The following is a 15,229-nucleotide window of genomic DNA, read 5'->3' as shown; positions in this document are numbered from 1 at the left end:
AGATGGAATGCCATGAGCTAATTCATCATTTTAAAAGACCATTCGTAAAACTATTTGGTATGGTATGGTAATGATGGATACCTGACATTATGCATTTGGTAAAACCCATAGAACTGTACAATACAAAGACTGAGCCTTAATGTAAGGTACAAATTTTAGTTAATAATAATGTATCATTTTCCAATTATAAGGAAGGTACTACACCAAAGCAAGATGTTAAATAATAAGGGAAATTGTGGAGAGAGGTGGAAGGAGAGAATATGTGAAACTGTACTTTCTTCTGAACTTTTTTGTAAACGTAAAACTGCTCTAAAAAATAAAGTCTATTAATTAGTAAAGGGAAAAATATAACTTGTTACTGGGTAAAGAATGGGATGTAGGGAACAATTAGAAGGCCAGCAAAATATTCTTTTTAAAACTAGCATAGCTTGTCTCAGAAGAATCTTATTATCAGAAATTCATTTTGGCAACAAACATTCAGAGATTAGAACTCTACGTGAGTGTAAGGGTGAGATGGTGGGAAAAGAGACAGGAGGATAAAAAGTCATGTTTCCATCCAATGGAACAGAAACAAATTGGAAACGAAATCTATATTTTTGTGCTATCTTTGAAAATTATTTTTGTAACGTCTACCAGAGACTCACTTTGTTTTTTAAAATTTTAATTAATTTTTATAATTTTTAAATTGACATAATCGTACATATTTATGGGCTACATAGTGACTTGGGGTACATATAATGTATAGTGATCCTATTAAAATTCTTTATACTTACTTTTGAATTCTGATTATTTCTATGTGCATCAAATTTAAATTAATATATTTAGAGACAGTTCATATATATGTCTCTATATGTATATGTCTGTGTGTGTGTGTGTATGTATGTATATGTATATAAGTGTCTTCTGGGATGTAAAATATTCCAAAAAGATTTAATATTAACACACTAAGGTAAGAATAAATCAGTAAGATTCAGGCTTTGGTAGTGAGTCATAAGGAAAGACATTAACAGTATTTTGAAGCTAAGCCTAATAACCTTGAACAACCTTAAAATGGTCACATTAGAACAATATAACCAAATTAAAGACTAACTTATAACATGTTTTTACCCTTCTATCTTTTTATTTGGAGCAGTCGAGGATCTAAATCTGCATAAATCCAAATTTATGCAGATGGATTTATTTTCTACCTAACAATCTAGTAATGTGACAGAGAAAAATGCCTATCAGACAGAAATACATTTATGCTGCATTAACTTAATACCTAATAATTTTTCATTTCCAGAAAGTTATAGAAGTAACATTACCTTTATATTGCTGGATCTATCTGCTTATAAGTTGCTTCTGATGACACAAATGGGATTGATTTGTTATCAGTTCCTCCAGTGAAATAATTCTTGATTGTTAGGTTAAAAAAAATTACAAATCTTGAGCAGTCTCTGCATATTCTGACCTGAATGATCATCAAGACTTCATTTATCACTTAGTAGGGGATGAAGCAAAAGAATACCAAGTTCTACTCTTGGAAATTCTCTCAATGGCAGAGTTATTAATTAATTGTAATAACATCTTAATAATATTTGAAGTCTCATTGAAATAGATTAACGTTTACACATGTGCCAAATTGTTCAACCTGGGGCATTCTTAAGGATGACTGGAGTCTGGTGAGAATTATTTCAGGAATTATTTATTAATTCAAATCTCTTTGTGTACTCTGCACTAAGTAAACACAAAACCGTGTGCTCTGCTACATTTTTGTTTACTTTATAAAAGAAATAATGATTGCATGAACTTATAAAAATTGAAATTTAAAAAGATCTCTTATTTTCAAAAAAGCCCCTATACATACTTTGTACATGTTAATGAGGGAGTAACAATAAAGCTGATTCCCAGGATCCTAACTCTAGGAATTGGGACTGATCTTGAAGATCACCAAGATTAAGTCACTCCTCCAAGGTCATATGTCTAGTTGTAAACAAGTCATGGCTAGGATGCACATCTTGAGACTCCTAATCAGTCATGCGTCCCCCAGGCTCTGCCTTACTATTGCTGTGAATGGATACCAAAAATAGGGATTTCAGAAATAAGATCCAACAGCCAAATTTAAGTCTGTACCTTGTGAGGATAAATAATTTGACCTCAGAATTGGAATCATCCATTGATTAAAATAAATCAGCATCTCTACCCAGAACACTTTATAGTAGTCAGGAATGATAATAAAGAAAATAAAAATAACAAAAATAAAAATGATATGCATATATAATATACATGTAGACATACATGTAGACAGAGACTGATTTTTTTTTTTTAGTTGTTAATCCTTACATGACAACTCTGCTGTGAATGCTATTGCAACTTTGCAACTATTTTTTTATTCTCACCTTTGGTTTGCCTCTTCATCCTTCCAGGGCCAAAGAGATAAACAAAATTCAGCTTAGGAATCTATGATATTCTTTGTCACATAAATTCCACATTTCTACCTAACATAAAATGTTCCAGTTTTATGACTCAGCACATTTCTTTGGCGGCTAACAAAATCAGAAGGTTTCAGGAATGAATTGTGAAAGCTAAACAGAATTAAGGACTTAAATTGCGACATTATGTTGCTGCAACCCTGCATTTACTTGACAGAAAACAAAGTCATAGTTCCCACCAGCATAGCCTCCATGAATATAGAAAACCCTCCCATTCACTGGCTGTGCACTGACATTAACACAGTGATATTGTTTTCTAACAGATGATCCAGAGCCGTTGTTTTAAAGTTTCGGGCCCTTGAGGGTGTCAAACCTCAATCTCAGTATTTTTTGTTCATAAATTTGTCTTGGCTTTCCTCCTTCTTCAATTAAAATTTATCCTACTTTTTAAAAGATGTAAGCCAGTTTCATAGAGCTGGCACTACTGTAGTTACGGTTTTTGGCTGACAAAGGCGGTAAAGCCCTTAAGAGTGTGTGTATGGCTTTGAAGGTTTTAAGACATTGTGTGGAAACTGCTACTGTATTGAAACACATGATTAACCCTTGACCATAAATAGGATACTTTTGAAATGGGGGTCTACATCTTCATTTCAGTTTTTCATCATTGTCTTTTAAGGTTAATGAAGTATGTATATTTTTGTTAAGATCGAAATGATTAAAATGTGCTTATTCTACCACTAAGAACAAAAACATCATTCAGCATCCCTAAAATCAATCACAGAGTGTAAGGGATTTGGGGCTCTCTGTACTAACATAAAATGTTCCAATTTTATGACTCAACTCATTTCTTTGGCTGCTAACAAAATCAGAAGGTTTCAGGAATGAATTGTGAAAGCTAAACAGAATTAAGGACTTAAATTCTGACATTATGTTGCTGCAACTCTACATTTACTTGACAGAAAACAAAGTCATAACCTCATTTTTACTCTGTACTAAATGTATGAGGGATTTGAATCCATTTGGCTAAGCCTATGGCTGACATATAACTTTGGCATGATGCTTAACCTCTATAAGCCCCAGATTCGTATTTGTATCCTGGAATTTTATAACATCGACCATACAATGTTAATAAGATTACATGAAATTCTATATGCCATAGCATTCTGGGAACTGCAGAATAATTTATGAATATAATGTATTATTGCCAAGCAATGATTAATTGCCTCATAATAAAGAAACAAATTTCCAAAGAAACAGAATTGTATTTCGAAATTATTTATAAAAATGCGTATGTAGAATGACATGCTACTTAAACATTCTGAATATTTTTAAGTATGATTTACACAGCATGACCTATTGACAAAACATGAGTTTAATTTATCATTGTAAATAATAATTTATTGAATCTTTTCCCAATCAGATGATAAAAACATAATCTAACCTAACATTATGTTAAGGTGTATATGATTTAAGTTTAGAGGCTATAAAGTAAATTTTAGTACAAATAACTTCAGCCCACAAAGAAATTATTCCCCTAAGGTGAATTATAGGGATGAGAAATTGATATTCCCCTAGAAATAATGTTAAAAATAGGAGAAGGAAGAAGGGGAGTGTTCTAGGTGAAATTACAACACTCTGGTTATGCCATACTAGACCTAGAATACTGTAGATTTGCAATGGAAACTGGCAAAGGATGATTATACATGTTGGAATGAAAATAAGTATTATATCATGTGACTCTTCCCCTAATGGAAGTGTGACCAAAAGAGGGAAGAGGAACAATGGTCATGGTGATTCACTCTGGCAGTGGCCAGCTAAGCCCATCAAGGAACACAATGTTTCATGCAGAGTTTTAAAGAATGCAGAGGCATTGGTCAAGTAGAGAAGGAAGAACCCAGCATTTCAGATGAATGGACAACATATTCAAAGTTTGAGAAATCTAGAACAACATGGTTCATGAAGGGAATAATCAATAATTTGGTTTGCTGGAGCATAAAGTGTACAAAGATTTATACAGAAATGAAGAAATTTGAAGAAAGATACTTCCAGAGCCAGAACCAGACTTTAGATGCTGAGCTGACCATGCTGGGGATGGAGAGCCACTGACAGGTATTGATCAAGGGATGGCACCATTGATCGTTTTGGAAAGAACACACTGATGGCAGTGTTCTCTGGAGGCAGCTGGCTTTGTCATGGTCCTCTGCCATTAACTTTGTAGGTAAATGGCAACCCTAAATGTTAGAGAACACAATACATTTATTTCCAAGCATTAGAATAAAAGCAAGGAGCCTGAGGGACATTTAAGAGTGCTTGGTCCTGTGTGTTACTCAAACTTTGGTCACTGTTGTGATACCATCATGATTTTCTCTTATCCACAAATCACTTTTACTCTAGTTTATTAAATATTTTTGATGGGCTCATTTTTTCACAACTCCAAAAAGAAAAAAATTATATCTTCAAGCACTGGTATTTGTTAAATTTGTAGGTTTAGCCTTTCCTTGTATATTATATATTAACATCTAACTATCAAAAGAAAAATGCTTATCTGGGCATTTTTGGTACTTATCTGGGTACCATATGGTACCGCCCTAAAATCCTTCTTTAGGAAACACTGGTCAACCTGATGGCATCGTTTTCCAATGAAGAATTAATGTGCAAGGAAATCAGATGATTTGCCTACATCCTCTATGTGCTAACCATGTGCCACAATTCTAGGTGCTGGGGCCACATCAGCTGGGGCCACATCAGATCAATGTCACTGAGCTCTTTTCTCCCCCAATTTGTTCACTTATCTCGTCATCAGTTACAAAATCACTGCCCTCAGGAACTTAAATTCTAGTGGGAGACACAGACGAAAAACAAACACACAAAGACACAGCATAATGGCAGGTAATGTGAGGGACTCTGAGGAAAACAGAGGGAAGCAAAGGAATAAATAGTGACACGGTGTGCCTTTAGATATGATGGTCAAGAAAGACCTCTGAGCAGTCCAGATGTGTTGAGAGGGTGAACTGTGGCATATCTGAGGATGCTGAGGATGGCTCTATCCAGGTACAGGAATGACAGGAACAAAGTCCCCTCAAGAAGATCTTGCCTGATACGCTTGAGAAAGAGCAAAGGCAAACTAGTGATGGTGCCATGAAAGCTGTCTTTTAAAACCACTACTACTCCTTCCTTCTTGACACCTCACCATTCACACCCCTTTTTTCTGTACCAAGGGTTGACCGGGACCAGTTCCAGCCTACTACCTGTTTTATTGGAACAAAACCATGATCATTTGTTTACTTGTTGTTTATGGGAGTTCTTATGCTACAAGAGTTGAGTATTACTGCAGAGACTGTATCGCCCTCAAAGAGCCTAAAATATGTACCATCTGGCCCTTAGCAGAAAACATTTGCTGACCACTACTTTGTATCATGCTCTTTAGTCGATGCGGTTGTCAAATGTGAACATCCCAGAAAAATACTGCTTTGGACATCTTTATAATAATGAAATATGCATTTTCCATGTTACAATCTAGTTACTGCTGGTAGAAAATCAGATTTCACTTTTTCAAAATGGAGTTGTGCACCAGTAGAAACTTTTTAGTATTTTATCTTCAGGTGGGATTTTTCTTTAATGATGAATGGGAAGAATAAGGTATCTGCCATTGCATAAAAAAGGAGTGAGGAAGAAGCACAGTAAGCCTTACACTTGGGGTTTTCGCTTGTTAGTATTAAAATCATATTCACTCTAAACTACATCTGAAACAGGTTGATAATATACCCTGTTGGGAGCTGCATTGTCAGGTGATGCACAAGATTTTATACAGATCTATATGGACAGTGTGGCCTAGAGCTACAAGTCTCTTTGGAGCTAATTACCTTCTTAAATCAAAGGGTCCTAAAGATAATCTACAACCTCACATGAAATAGTTGCTGTGCTCACCTGGGACTTCCTTTTTTACTTGAGTAAAATGCCCAGGGTTCTGGCAGCAATATTTTTGTCTTTGGTGTAAAGTTCGTGGAGGGCTCCTCTTATTCTATTCTCTATTGGATAGTTATTTATCTTTATAAAGAGAAAACAAAAACAAGTAAGACTGCAGAGAATAGGATAAAAAAATACACAAGCAATATTTAAAGACTCCATATATATGTAACTCGGTGTTTAAAGTAATTCAGATGAAGGGTTGGAGTAGTATCTAGTGAAGAAGGAAGTTGAGAAAGCTGAATTGTTAAAATATTTCTTACATTGGGAAGATTATCTACAATCAATTTATTTAGTCTCACAGACCCACTACAGCCTACCAGCTTGGTGTATCTTTCAGGTGTTTGCCTGCCCACCCACCCAGCTCCCCGCTTCTCATTTCCCCACTTCCCTCCTCTTCTCCCTTTGTTTCTCTAGAAAACTCACCCTCCACATTGTAAAACTTTCTTTTCCAAATCGTCCCCACTGAATCCCTCTATCTTTTTACTTAATTCTCCTTGCTTCATCTCTTCCTGAGATACTCATCCCCAATAACCTCCTATTATCATATGGTCAAGCTTGACAGTTGAAAAAATATTTTCTGACTATATAAAATATAGTTTCTGACTATAAATATGGTTACAGAAGAAAACTTTGGAAAGGCAAAAGGAATAAAACAAAAATTAGCTACATAGTTACCACCTTAAAAATGTTTCCGACCTATCACCTCTGTATCTATTTAAAATTTATAATTTTTCTGCCCTTAACATTTTATGGCCTGCTTTTTTCACATAACAACATGAAAATGTTTATTTCTCTAGGCAATTAAGCAGTCTTTGGAAACCTGATTAAAATCACCAAATGGCATGAAACACTGTTTGATTCCTCTCCTATTGATAGACTTCATTTGTTTCCACTTTTTCTGTATTATAAATAACACTGCAGTGAACATCTCTGTGTACTCACATCTCTGATGATTCCTTTGGAATAAGTGCTTGGGAGTGTTACAGCTGCAGAGAAGGAAGGGTATATACGTCATTAAGGCTGTCACCACGTGTTATTCTGTAGCCAACTCCTGAAGACAGGCAAAGGGACTTCCTCCATCATGTGTTAAACTCAGTCTGATGTTTCATTTGGTTCTTGTTTATCATAATGTTTCCCCCGCTGAAAGTCACTAGGTAGTCTATTGTTTCTTTCTCTGGGGAAAACTTGTAAGTGACAGACCAGAAAATGTGGGAGTTTGAAGAAGATCAATCCTAGAAAGAGCAGAGGGCCAAGAAGATGGCTCAGGACCTAATTCAAGTTTGAAATAAGTCATTCAGTTCCCAGTATTATGCTTATCGAGTGTCCAAATGACACATACTAGGTGTTTTGACAGAGGATTATGGAAAAATGAAAACCAAAGCCCCATTGCCCTCACAGGTTTACCATCCACAAGAAAAGGGAAGAATGCCATCTCTTAGCACTTACCTCTGTGTTTGGGAAGAGAAAAGTCCTTTGGAGAGGAAGTGCTCATATATTCACTTTTTAAAAAGTATTTTTGCCTTCTAGAAATTTAAGTTCTTTTCTCCCCCAGTTTGTTCACTTATCCAGTCAAGAATACTATTATCTAAGATATTCACTCTTGGATTATACATGAAAGAGCCCTTTCTATGTGACTGAATACCAGCTGGAATCTCTCCATTGGTCCACCCCAAATAAACATATCATGGCATCACAGCTTTTGATCTGCATCCATAAGCTACCATGGTCACAGCTCACCTCTTTTTGATAAGAAAGCAGGACTGTAGGTTTCTAATCATACATTTGCAATTGCTAGAGGGGCAGCAGAATAAGAAGTATGATCAGACAAGTTTTATTATTGACATTTTAGAAGTTCTCAAAGGTCTCCGACAAACTCCAACTTCATTCTTCTCAGGCTCATGTTCAGGGACCAAAATATTCTATTGAAACGCTCAGAGATTTTAGCAGTTTCTCTTTAAAGAAATGCTATCATTCCATTCTTTGGGGATGGTGGAACAATGCCGCTTGTGTGCTCCAGCCACTCGGATCACTCATACACTGTTTCTTTAGAAGGATTTGCTTTCCAAAGTTGAACTTTCAGAACTCAGAACACCTTATCACACTTTCACAAGCTTTCTCTCTGAAAATGGAAAAAGAAAAAGGGAGGGGTAGGCGGGGGAGCCTGTTAGGACCTGTGCCAGTTAAATCCGATCTCTCCAGGGATTTGTTTTTCTTCTGGCGTCAGATTAGATGTTCAAATCAAGCAGTGTTTGAGGGCTGGGAGGGAATGTCCATGGGATTCTTAGTGAGGCTAATCCCGAAGCAGCACATTCCAAGGGGCTAATCTGCCCAAGTTCATTGCTTACTTGAAACGTCTCTTGGGGGAAGAGCCGAACAAGTGACTTTTTTTTTTCCAGTGGGCGGTCATAAGAGCATTATTAACGGAATGACCAGCCCTAGCTGCAGCAAAATGAAAGCAACAGGAGCTGCTCCGGGGACTGCTTTTGCCAGCACCCAGAGTCAGTGCTCAGGTAAAATGATTTCGGCTAACTTTTCTCTTGTTCAACTTCTCAATATTGGATCTGGGGACCTAGAGGAAGACCAAAGATCCACACCCAGGGAGGCGTGGAGGGAAAGGGCAAAATGAACATATGAATTTAGTACCTTTGGGTTGGGGATGTTTTTTTTGATGAAGACAGGGTATACATTTGAAATAAGAGAGGGTGACAAATGAGAAGCATTGTGAAACTTCTCTTGTAATTTGTTCCTATAAAGTTAGTGGACTCTTTCCTCATCTTGCAATTACTGGTCTGAGTGGTTGTCCTTCTGTTAAGCTTCCCTGCTAAAGAGATCTTGCAACAGCACGTTCCAAGGTTTTTTGGAAATGAGTTTAATACACCCTGTGTGTATGTGCTTGTAAATCTTCCTGCCTGGAGAACTTGATTCAATAGCTGGTGGGGAGTATATAGTAAGAAGATTCAAAGTAGTTTGGGGACTAACATTTGTAGCAAAGACTTTGTGAAAACCATCGAATCCTGCTTAAATGAAATGACTTAATTTTTTAAAGCAATATTTACAGACTTTTGTTTCCATTATTTTGATGTTTTATTGACTGTATATTTACCTTTCAAAATTAGTAGTTGCTTTATTCTTTGAGGGTAATCATACTTTGTTCAATGTGAGTGTCCTCATTTCTGTTTTGAATATGATGTCTTTTAATTATTAGCCTTTGAAAAACACTTCCCTATTACACATCACACATGACTGATGATGCAGAAAGACGAGAAAGAAAATAGCTAGTCCTTCACAAACTCAGTCTTGGTTATGTGCATTCTACCTTTAGAGAAGAATATACAGAGAGGTTTGCTGGGGGCCATAGAAGGCATCTTTTCTAAGCGTACATGAGACTTCCAAAACATGTTTAAAAAGAAAAGATTTTAAGACATGATGTCTGTTAAAGTTTTGTATTAAAAGATAATTGAAGGGTCAGCTAGAAACATAACACATCAAAACTATTTCATGCTTTCTAACGTTGAGGATAACTATTCTGAGATAACTGAGTTGGATATTGAAGCAAAATATAAAGCTTCCTATAGAGTAGTTAAAAACCTTCAAACAAAGAAAAGGAATTTGTTTAGGAAACAAGTTAAACCAGGATTAAACGTCAAAATGCCCTCTCCAATAAAATGAATTTAAAAATCTAACACATGATGTTCAATGTTCATGCTAAAGACCTGAATAAAAGCATGATAAAGCGAAGCTCACAATATAGTAATTATACATGATACTTTGTAGAATTCCTAACTCATGTGTTGTACCTGCTTTCTTTCTATTGTGTATTATACTTTTCTACTTAATGAAAAAATCCAATTTAATTATGAATGATGGGGAAACTTCTTAATGTTCTGTTTCTCTTTTGTTTTACTCCCAATTTTCTGTGCCTTTCCAAGGGAAATGATTAATCTGCTAATAATAAGAAATAGAAATGATTCTCAATCTTTTCACTAACAATGATGTAGCGTTTCACCTTTGAGAAGGTAATTAAGTAGCAAAACTACACACGAATTAAATTACTTTTTTACTGAAACGCTAACTAGCTGGCAATCCATATGTAGGAATGCTTACCACCCATCATCTGACAAAACTTCCAGGCTAACAATAGGATCCATGAGCAAGAGAAATAAAGAAGGTGTCCTTGAAAAGTCTAATCCATTTGTCTTTGGAGCACAGATTCTTAAGTGAGGGGTCTTGTGCTTACATTTCTTTGCTGTATAGCCATTTCTTGAATTCTGGTGTCTTCCTAATGTCCCACCTTCATCCTTTACCCCAAGGAGAAAGGAAGAAGACATAGCAGAGTATTCATTCCTGCACATGTGAGGACTAGAAGAGGGAAATGAGAAAGGGAAAGATGCAGGATGAACTGGTTCCAAGACCTGTCTCTGGGAGCCAGCTCTGTCCAAATGCCAGGATACTCCTGGGCATGCTCAGAGAGTACTACCCATAACAAGGGTATGTCATATCAATAACATCTAATGTTTTAATGGCAATTTAGCAGAATGGGTAAGAGTGTGAACTCTGAAGCCACACTGTTCAAGTTCAAGTCCTGGCTTTAGAATTTATTGCTGCATCTCTCTGCCTCAATTTCTTCATTGGTAATATGGATATAAAAGTAGTACTTTTCTCACAGAGTCCTTATGGGATCCAGGGAGACAATGTATTAATATATTTGGCACAAGGCCAAGCACATGATGCACGCTTACTGAATGTTATTCATTGTTATTACCTGTTGAGCTCCTACTACATGTGCCAGGTACTTTATCTGAATCATCTGGTTTGATTATCCCAACAACTCTTCAAAGTAGCTGGAATTATCCACGTGATATAGAAGAGGTTCCAAAATGTTAAATAACCTTCCTATCTACCTTGTTAGTGGCCAGCCAGGGCTTGTGGGTTCCTATCATCCCCAACACAAAGGGAGACCAATTTAGGTTGGGTCTCCTAGAGCAATTTCATAGTCCTGTCATCTGAGCCTTCATCTGAACTTTTAGTACCAGAATCAACCCTGGACAGGTCTCTCTTCTTGGAGCAAAGCGTGGTACTCCCAAAATCATAACAATGCTGTGTTTCAGGTATTGGTGCTGTCTCCATTTTATAGATGAGGAAAACTGAGGATCAAAGAAATCATGTAACTTTCTCTGGGTCAGAGTCCCACTCACACCACTTTTTCTAAATGCAGACCTCATGCTCTACCCACGGTAAAGCTTGTCCCACATTTTCTCAGGGAGCATTGGTCAGCACTCTCTAAAATTCCCAGATGCTCCTCCACAAAAGAGCTTTCTGAATGCTGGCCAAAGTTGAACACAAAAAGAGAAGGAAAGTAAATTCTCTTTTTTCTGCTCTCTAAAGTGTAGGAAAAGTTGGTTTCAAATGTCCAGTGAAGAACATTTTACCCTCTTTCGGCCAAGAGATATTATCAATGAAAGTATTCAGTGTCTAGAGAAAAATCATGGCCTGTGAATAGTTTAACGAACAGGCTTTTTACAAAGATAAAGACTGGCTGTCTATGCTGCTAAGCTCATTTTTGTTACAAAGAGGTAGCCATTAGCCTTTTCTACCTGTTTGAAAAGAAAAATATTTGAGATTAGACATTGGGAATTTTTCATGTTTAGCTGAAAGACAAACCTGCAAATGTTATCTTTGTCGTGTGAGAATGCAGAGGCCCCCCTGAACCTGAGGGTCTCTGAGGCAGCGTGGGTTTTCCTTTTCATGTGGACAATGCATGGACACCCAGAAATTATTCCACGTGATAGTGACCATTACTGAAACAGGATGCAGTTTATTTGTGCCCCTCAACCATGGCTCATGTTGCTCCTTGTAAAATGTGCATTGTCATGAGTATTAGGCAATTACTGCCTTCGGTGCCACATGCTTGCCTAGACTTCTCTTGTGAGAGAGGAGGGAGGTACAAGACTGAAGTACTGAGGACCAATCAGAATTTAGCACAGCTTATAGACATCTGAGTCATTGGCAGAGTCAAGATTAATTACGGTTCAACACATGGGGGCTTATAAGAGTTAATACCATCGAGACAGGTCAAATCAACAGCTCAGTTGTGCTTTAGCCCTGCATATAAGAGTATGAATTTAGTACTGATGCTGTATTAGAGAGAAGATGATACCATGTAGAAATAACATTACAGGTTGCTCTAGCAACTTCCATCTTAAAGGCTTAGAGAAGGAATCTTCTGAGCAGCTTGTTGAATTTCATGGGAGACTCCTCTGCTATTGCAAATACTGGTAAAGAAAACCATGAAGGGATGCAGGATGGACAACTGCTTTAGAATAGAGATTGTACAGTTTTTTGGAACATCCTTTGTCCATGTGGGAACCCAATCTCAGTGGCAGGACTTCTGGGTGGACGGACCCAGCAGTGCCCATTCTAAGAAGCTGTATATGCTCTGCTGAAGGGCATGTAGGGTGCATAAAAAAATGGTGCTATCTTACTTTTTTCCAAAGGCATTACCTGTAAAATTTTGGACTATGATAAAAACATTTATCTTCCTCATGCTTTTATTTCCTCCCCTCCCCACCCCCCTGTACTTAGCACCGCTAATTAGAAAAAACATAGTGATACATTAGGGCTTTTGAGTTGTGCAATTCTCTTGCCATTTTTTCTTTCCTTCTACAAGGAAAATCTAATGGAAGTGTCAGCCGTGAAAACCTTATACTTATTTAGATGCATTTCTTCCCACTACTGAATACCTGTTTTCTATAAGGTTACAAACACACTATTCTATCCCTCCAAATTTATTTTTTCTGCAAATAGCATTGTCTTTCTATTTTGAATTTGTATATGATTCCATTGCTAACTTTTTTTTATTATGGTCAGTTCCTTTAATTCTCAGTATTGTGATGGTAAATAAGCTAATCAGCATGTACGGGGAGGAATTGCTTTTGTTATATTTAGTGTTTATGTGTGAAATAATCACAATTTCAATTCAATTTGTGATATACTAGTCTCATATGATTATGAAATTTTGCTTTCTAGTTAAAAATATTTCACAGTATATTCACCTTTCCTTTTTTTTTCCTTTTTTTTTTGTGTGTGTGTGTGTGTGTTTTCTTTTTCAGGCTCAGAAATCCTGGATAGAAAGAGCATTTTATAAAAGAGAATGTGTCCACATCATACCCAGCACCAAAGACCCCCATAGGTAATCTTGCTGTCTATAATGTGTTGAGAACATGAAGTAGTAATTATACAAAAAACCTACAAGAGTAATCATGACCTGTTGCAAGGGAAACACTGTCAAATTAAATATCTTTTATATTGTTTTTGGACACCTTTGAAGCAATCTTATTTCTACATGCTATATATGTCAGGCCTACAATTAATTATTAATCTAAAATCCTGTAAAGAAAAACATAAATACCATTGTGGAAGGAATTAATCACCGTCTATAATAGTGGATTATGTTTTTTGTTACGGTTATTGGTTTTTCCTTTTAAGTACTTCTTCCAAATGCTTAATTTGTACCAACATGTTCTGCAATAGGAAAAAAAGAAAGAGACTTAAATAAAAGACTCCTAGCAGATTCCTAACTAAACTGTAGGCCTTCAGATTCCCATTTAAGCATGTTGTTAGCACCTTACTTACCTTCCTTAGGATCAACAATATATGAGATAAAAAGCATTTGGGATAAAGTAGCATATATATGTCTGAAATGCCTTTATGAATGGGCAATTTAAGAAATCAGTTTAAAATATAGACTGCAGAGTCTCAGAGACTGTGTAACCTTGCACAAATTACCTAACCTTCAAAACTACAATATTTCATCTATACAATGGATGCTAAATTGTTAGTTTTTAATAAATGGCAGCTATGTATTGTAACTATTATTACTAGTGGTCGTAAAAGTAGTAATAGTAATGTATGAAGGACATTTTCATGATAGAGCAAAGTTTAAGTTTTCAAATATCTCATGAATATTTTTTCATTGTTTCATCAAGAACACTTAAGCCTGCAGATTTTTATTCTCAGAATTGGATATTTGACAGCAAATGTCAATTGGGAAGAGACATGTTCAGTTGTGACACACATATAAGTGAGATTCCTCATTTAAATGTGCATATTAAACTTCTCCCCCTCAAAGCTCTTCAGAGGCCTTCATGCTTTGATAGATTTGATAGATGGGCAGAGTGTGAAGTAGAAAAATCCAGAGAACTTTTGTTTGCAAGTGTCCAATCCTGAACAAAATGCCAGGTACAAAAGAGGTGGATGGAGAAGGGCAGGAGACAGATTACAGCTTACACAGCTAAAGGAAAATGGGTAGAGGGGAGAAAAGAAAAGATATGTATATCATGGAAAGCCTGAGTTTACCAATGCCTGATTTAGCCACATGGTGGAATTCTACCTGAGAATTGACTGACAGGTGTTGGCACAGACTTTAGAATTCTCCAGCTGGTTGCCTTAAGTGTGTATCCCAATACTGACTAATACCAAGGGTTCACTTTAACCTCTTCTCTTATAGGTGTTGCTGTGGGCGTCTGATAGGCCAGCATGTTGGCCTCACCCCCAGTATCTCTGTGCTTCAGAACGAGAAAAATGAAAGTCGCCTCTCCCGAAATGACATCCAGTCTGAAAAGTGGTCCATCAGCAAACACACTCAACTCAGCCCTACCGATGCTTTTGGGACCATTGAGTTCCAAGGAGGCGGCCATTCCAACAAAGCCATGGTAATCAGAAAGCCATTCGGTTGCTCCCAAGTGCTATCTCAAGTCCTGGAAAGGGGTAATAAGAGCCTGAAATTTAGTCTTTGGGCCTAATCTCTACTCTGCCACTGTCTGACGAGGTGACCTGCTCTGAGTGGCCTG

The 15,229-nt window shown here is 36.7% G+C and overlaps 1 protein-coding gene across 35 annotated transcripts in view; it reads left to right on the top strand.

Annotated features, from left to right (window-relative positions):
• The window catches only part of TRPM3 (transient receptor potential cation channel subfamily M member 3), a 903,691-nt gene that overhangs the window by 572,840 nt on the left and 315,622 nt on the right, over window positions 1-15,229 (top strand). For 29 of the 35 annotated variants that reach the window (XR_012424787.1, XR_012424786.1, XR_012424789.1 and 26 more), the window contains exons 2-3: window positions 13,490-13,569; window positions 14,887-15,091. Coding sequence is in view for 31 of the 35 variants with exons in the window: in XM_015437271.4 (XP_015292757.3) it covers window positions 13,490-13,569; window positions 14,887-15,091 (285 nt within the window). In the remaining 4 variants the exon portion in view is untranslated. Of the gene's footprint in view, window positions 1-8,823; window positions 8,891-13,489; window positions 13,570-14,886; window positions 15,092-15,229 lie in introns of those variants that run through there. The other 6 variants (XM_074017644.1, XM_074017643.1, XM_074017642.1 and 3 more) reach the window with 1 other exon arrangement.

This window comes from Macaca fascicularis, chromosome 15 (assembly GCF_037993035.2).
Source record: "Macaca fascicularis isolate 582-1 chromosome 15, T2T-MFA8v1.1".
NCBI lineage: Eukaryota > Metazoa > Chordata > Mammalia > Primates > Cercopithecidae > Macaca > Macaca fascicularis.
The sequence above is the reverse complement of the archived record's forward strand: the minus strand, read 5'-3'. Positions and strand labels throughout refer to the sequence as shown.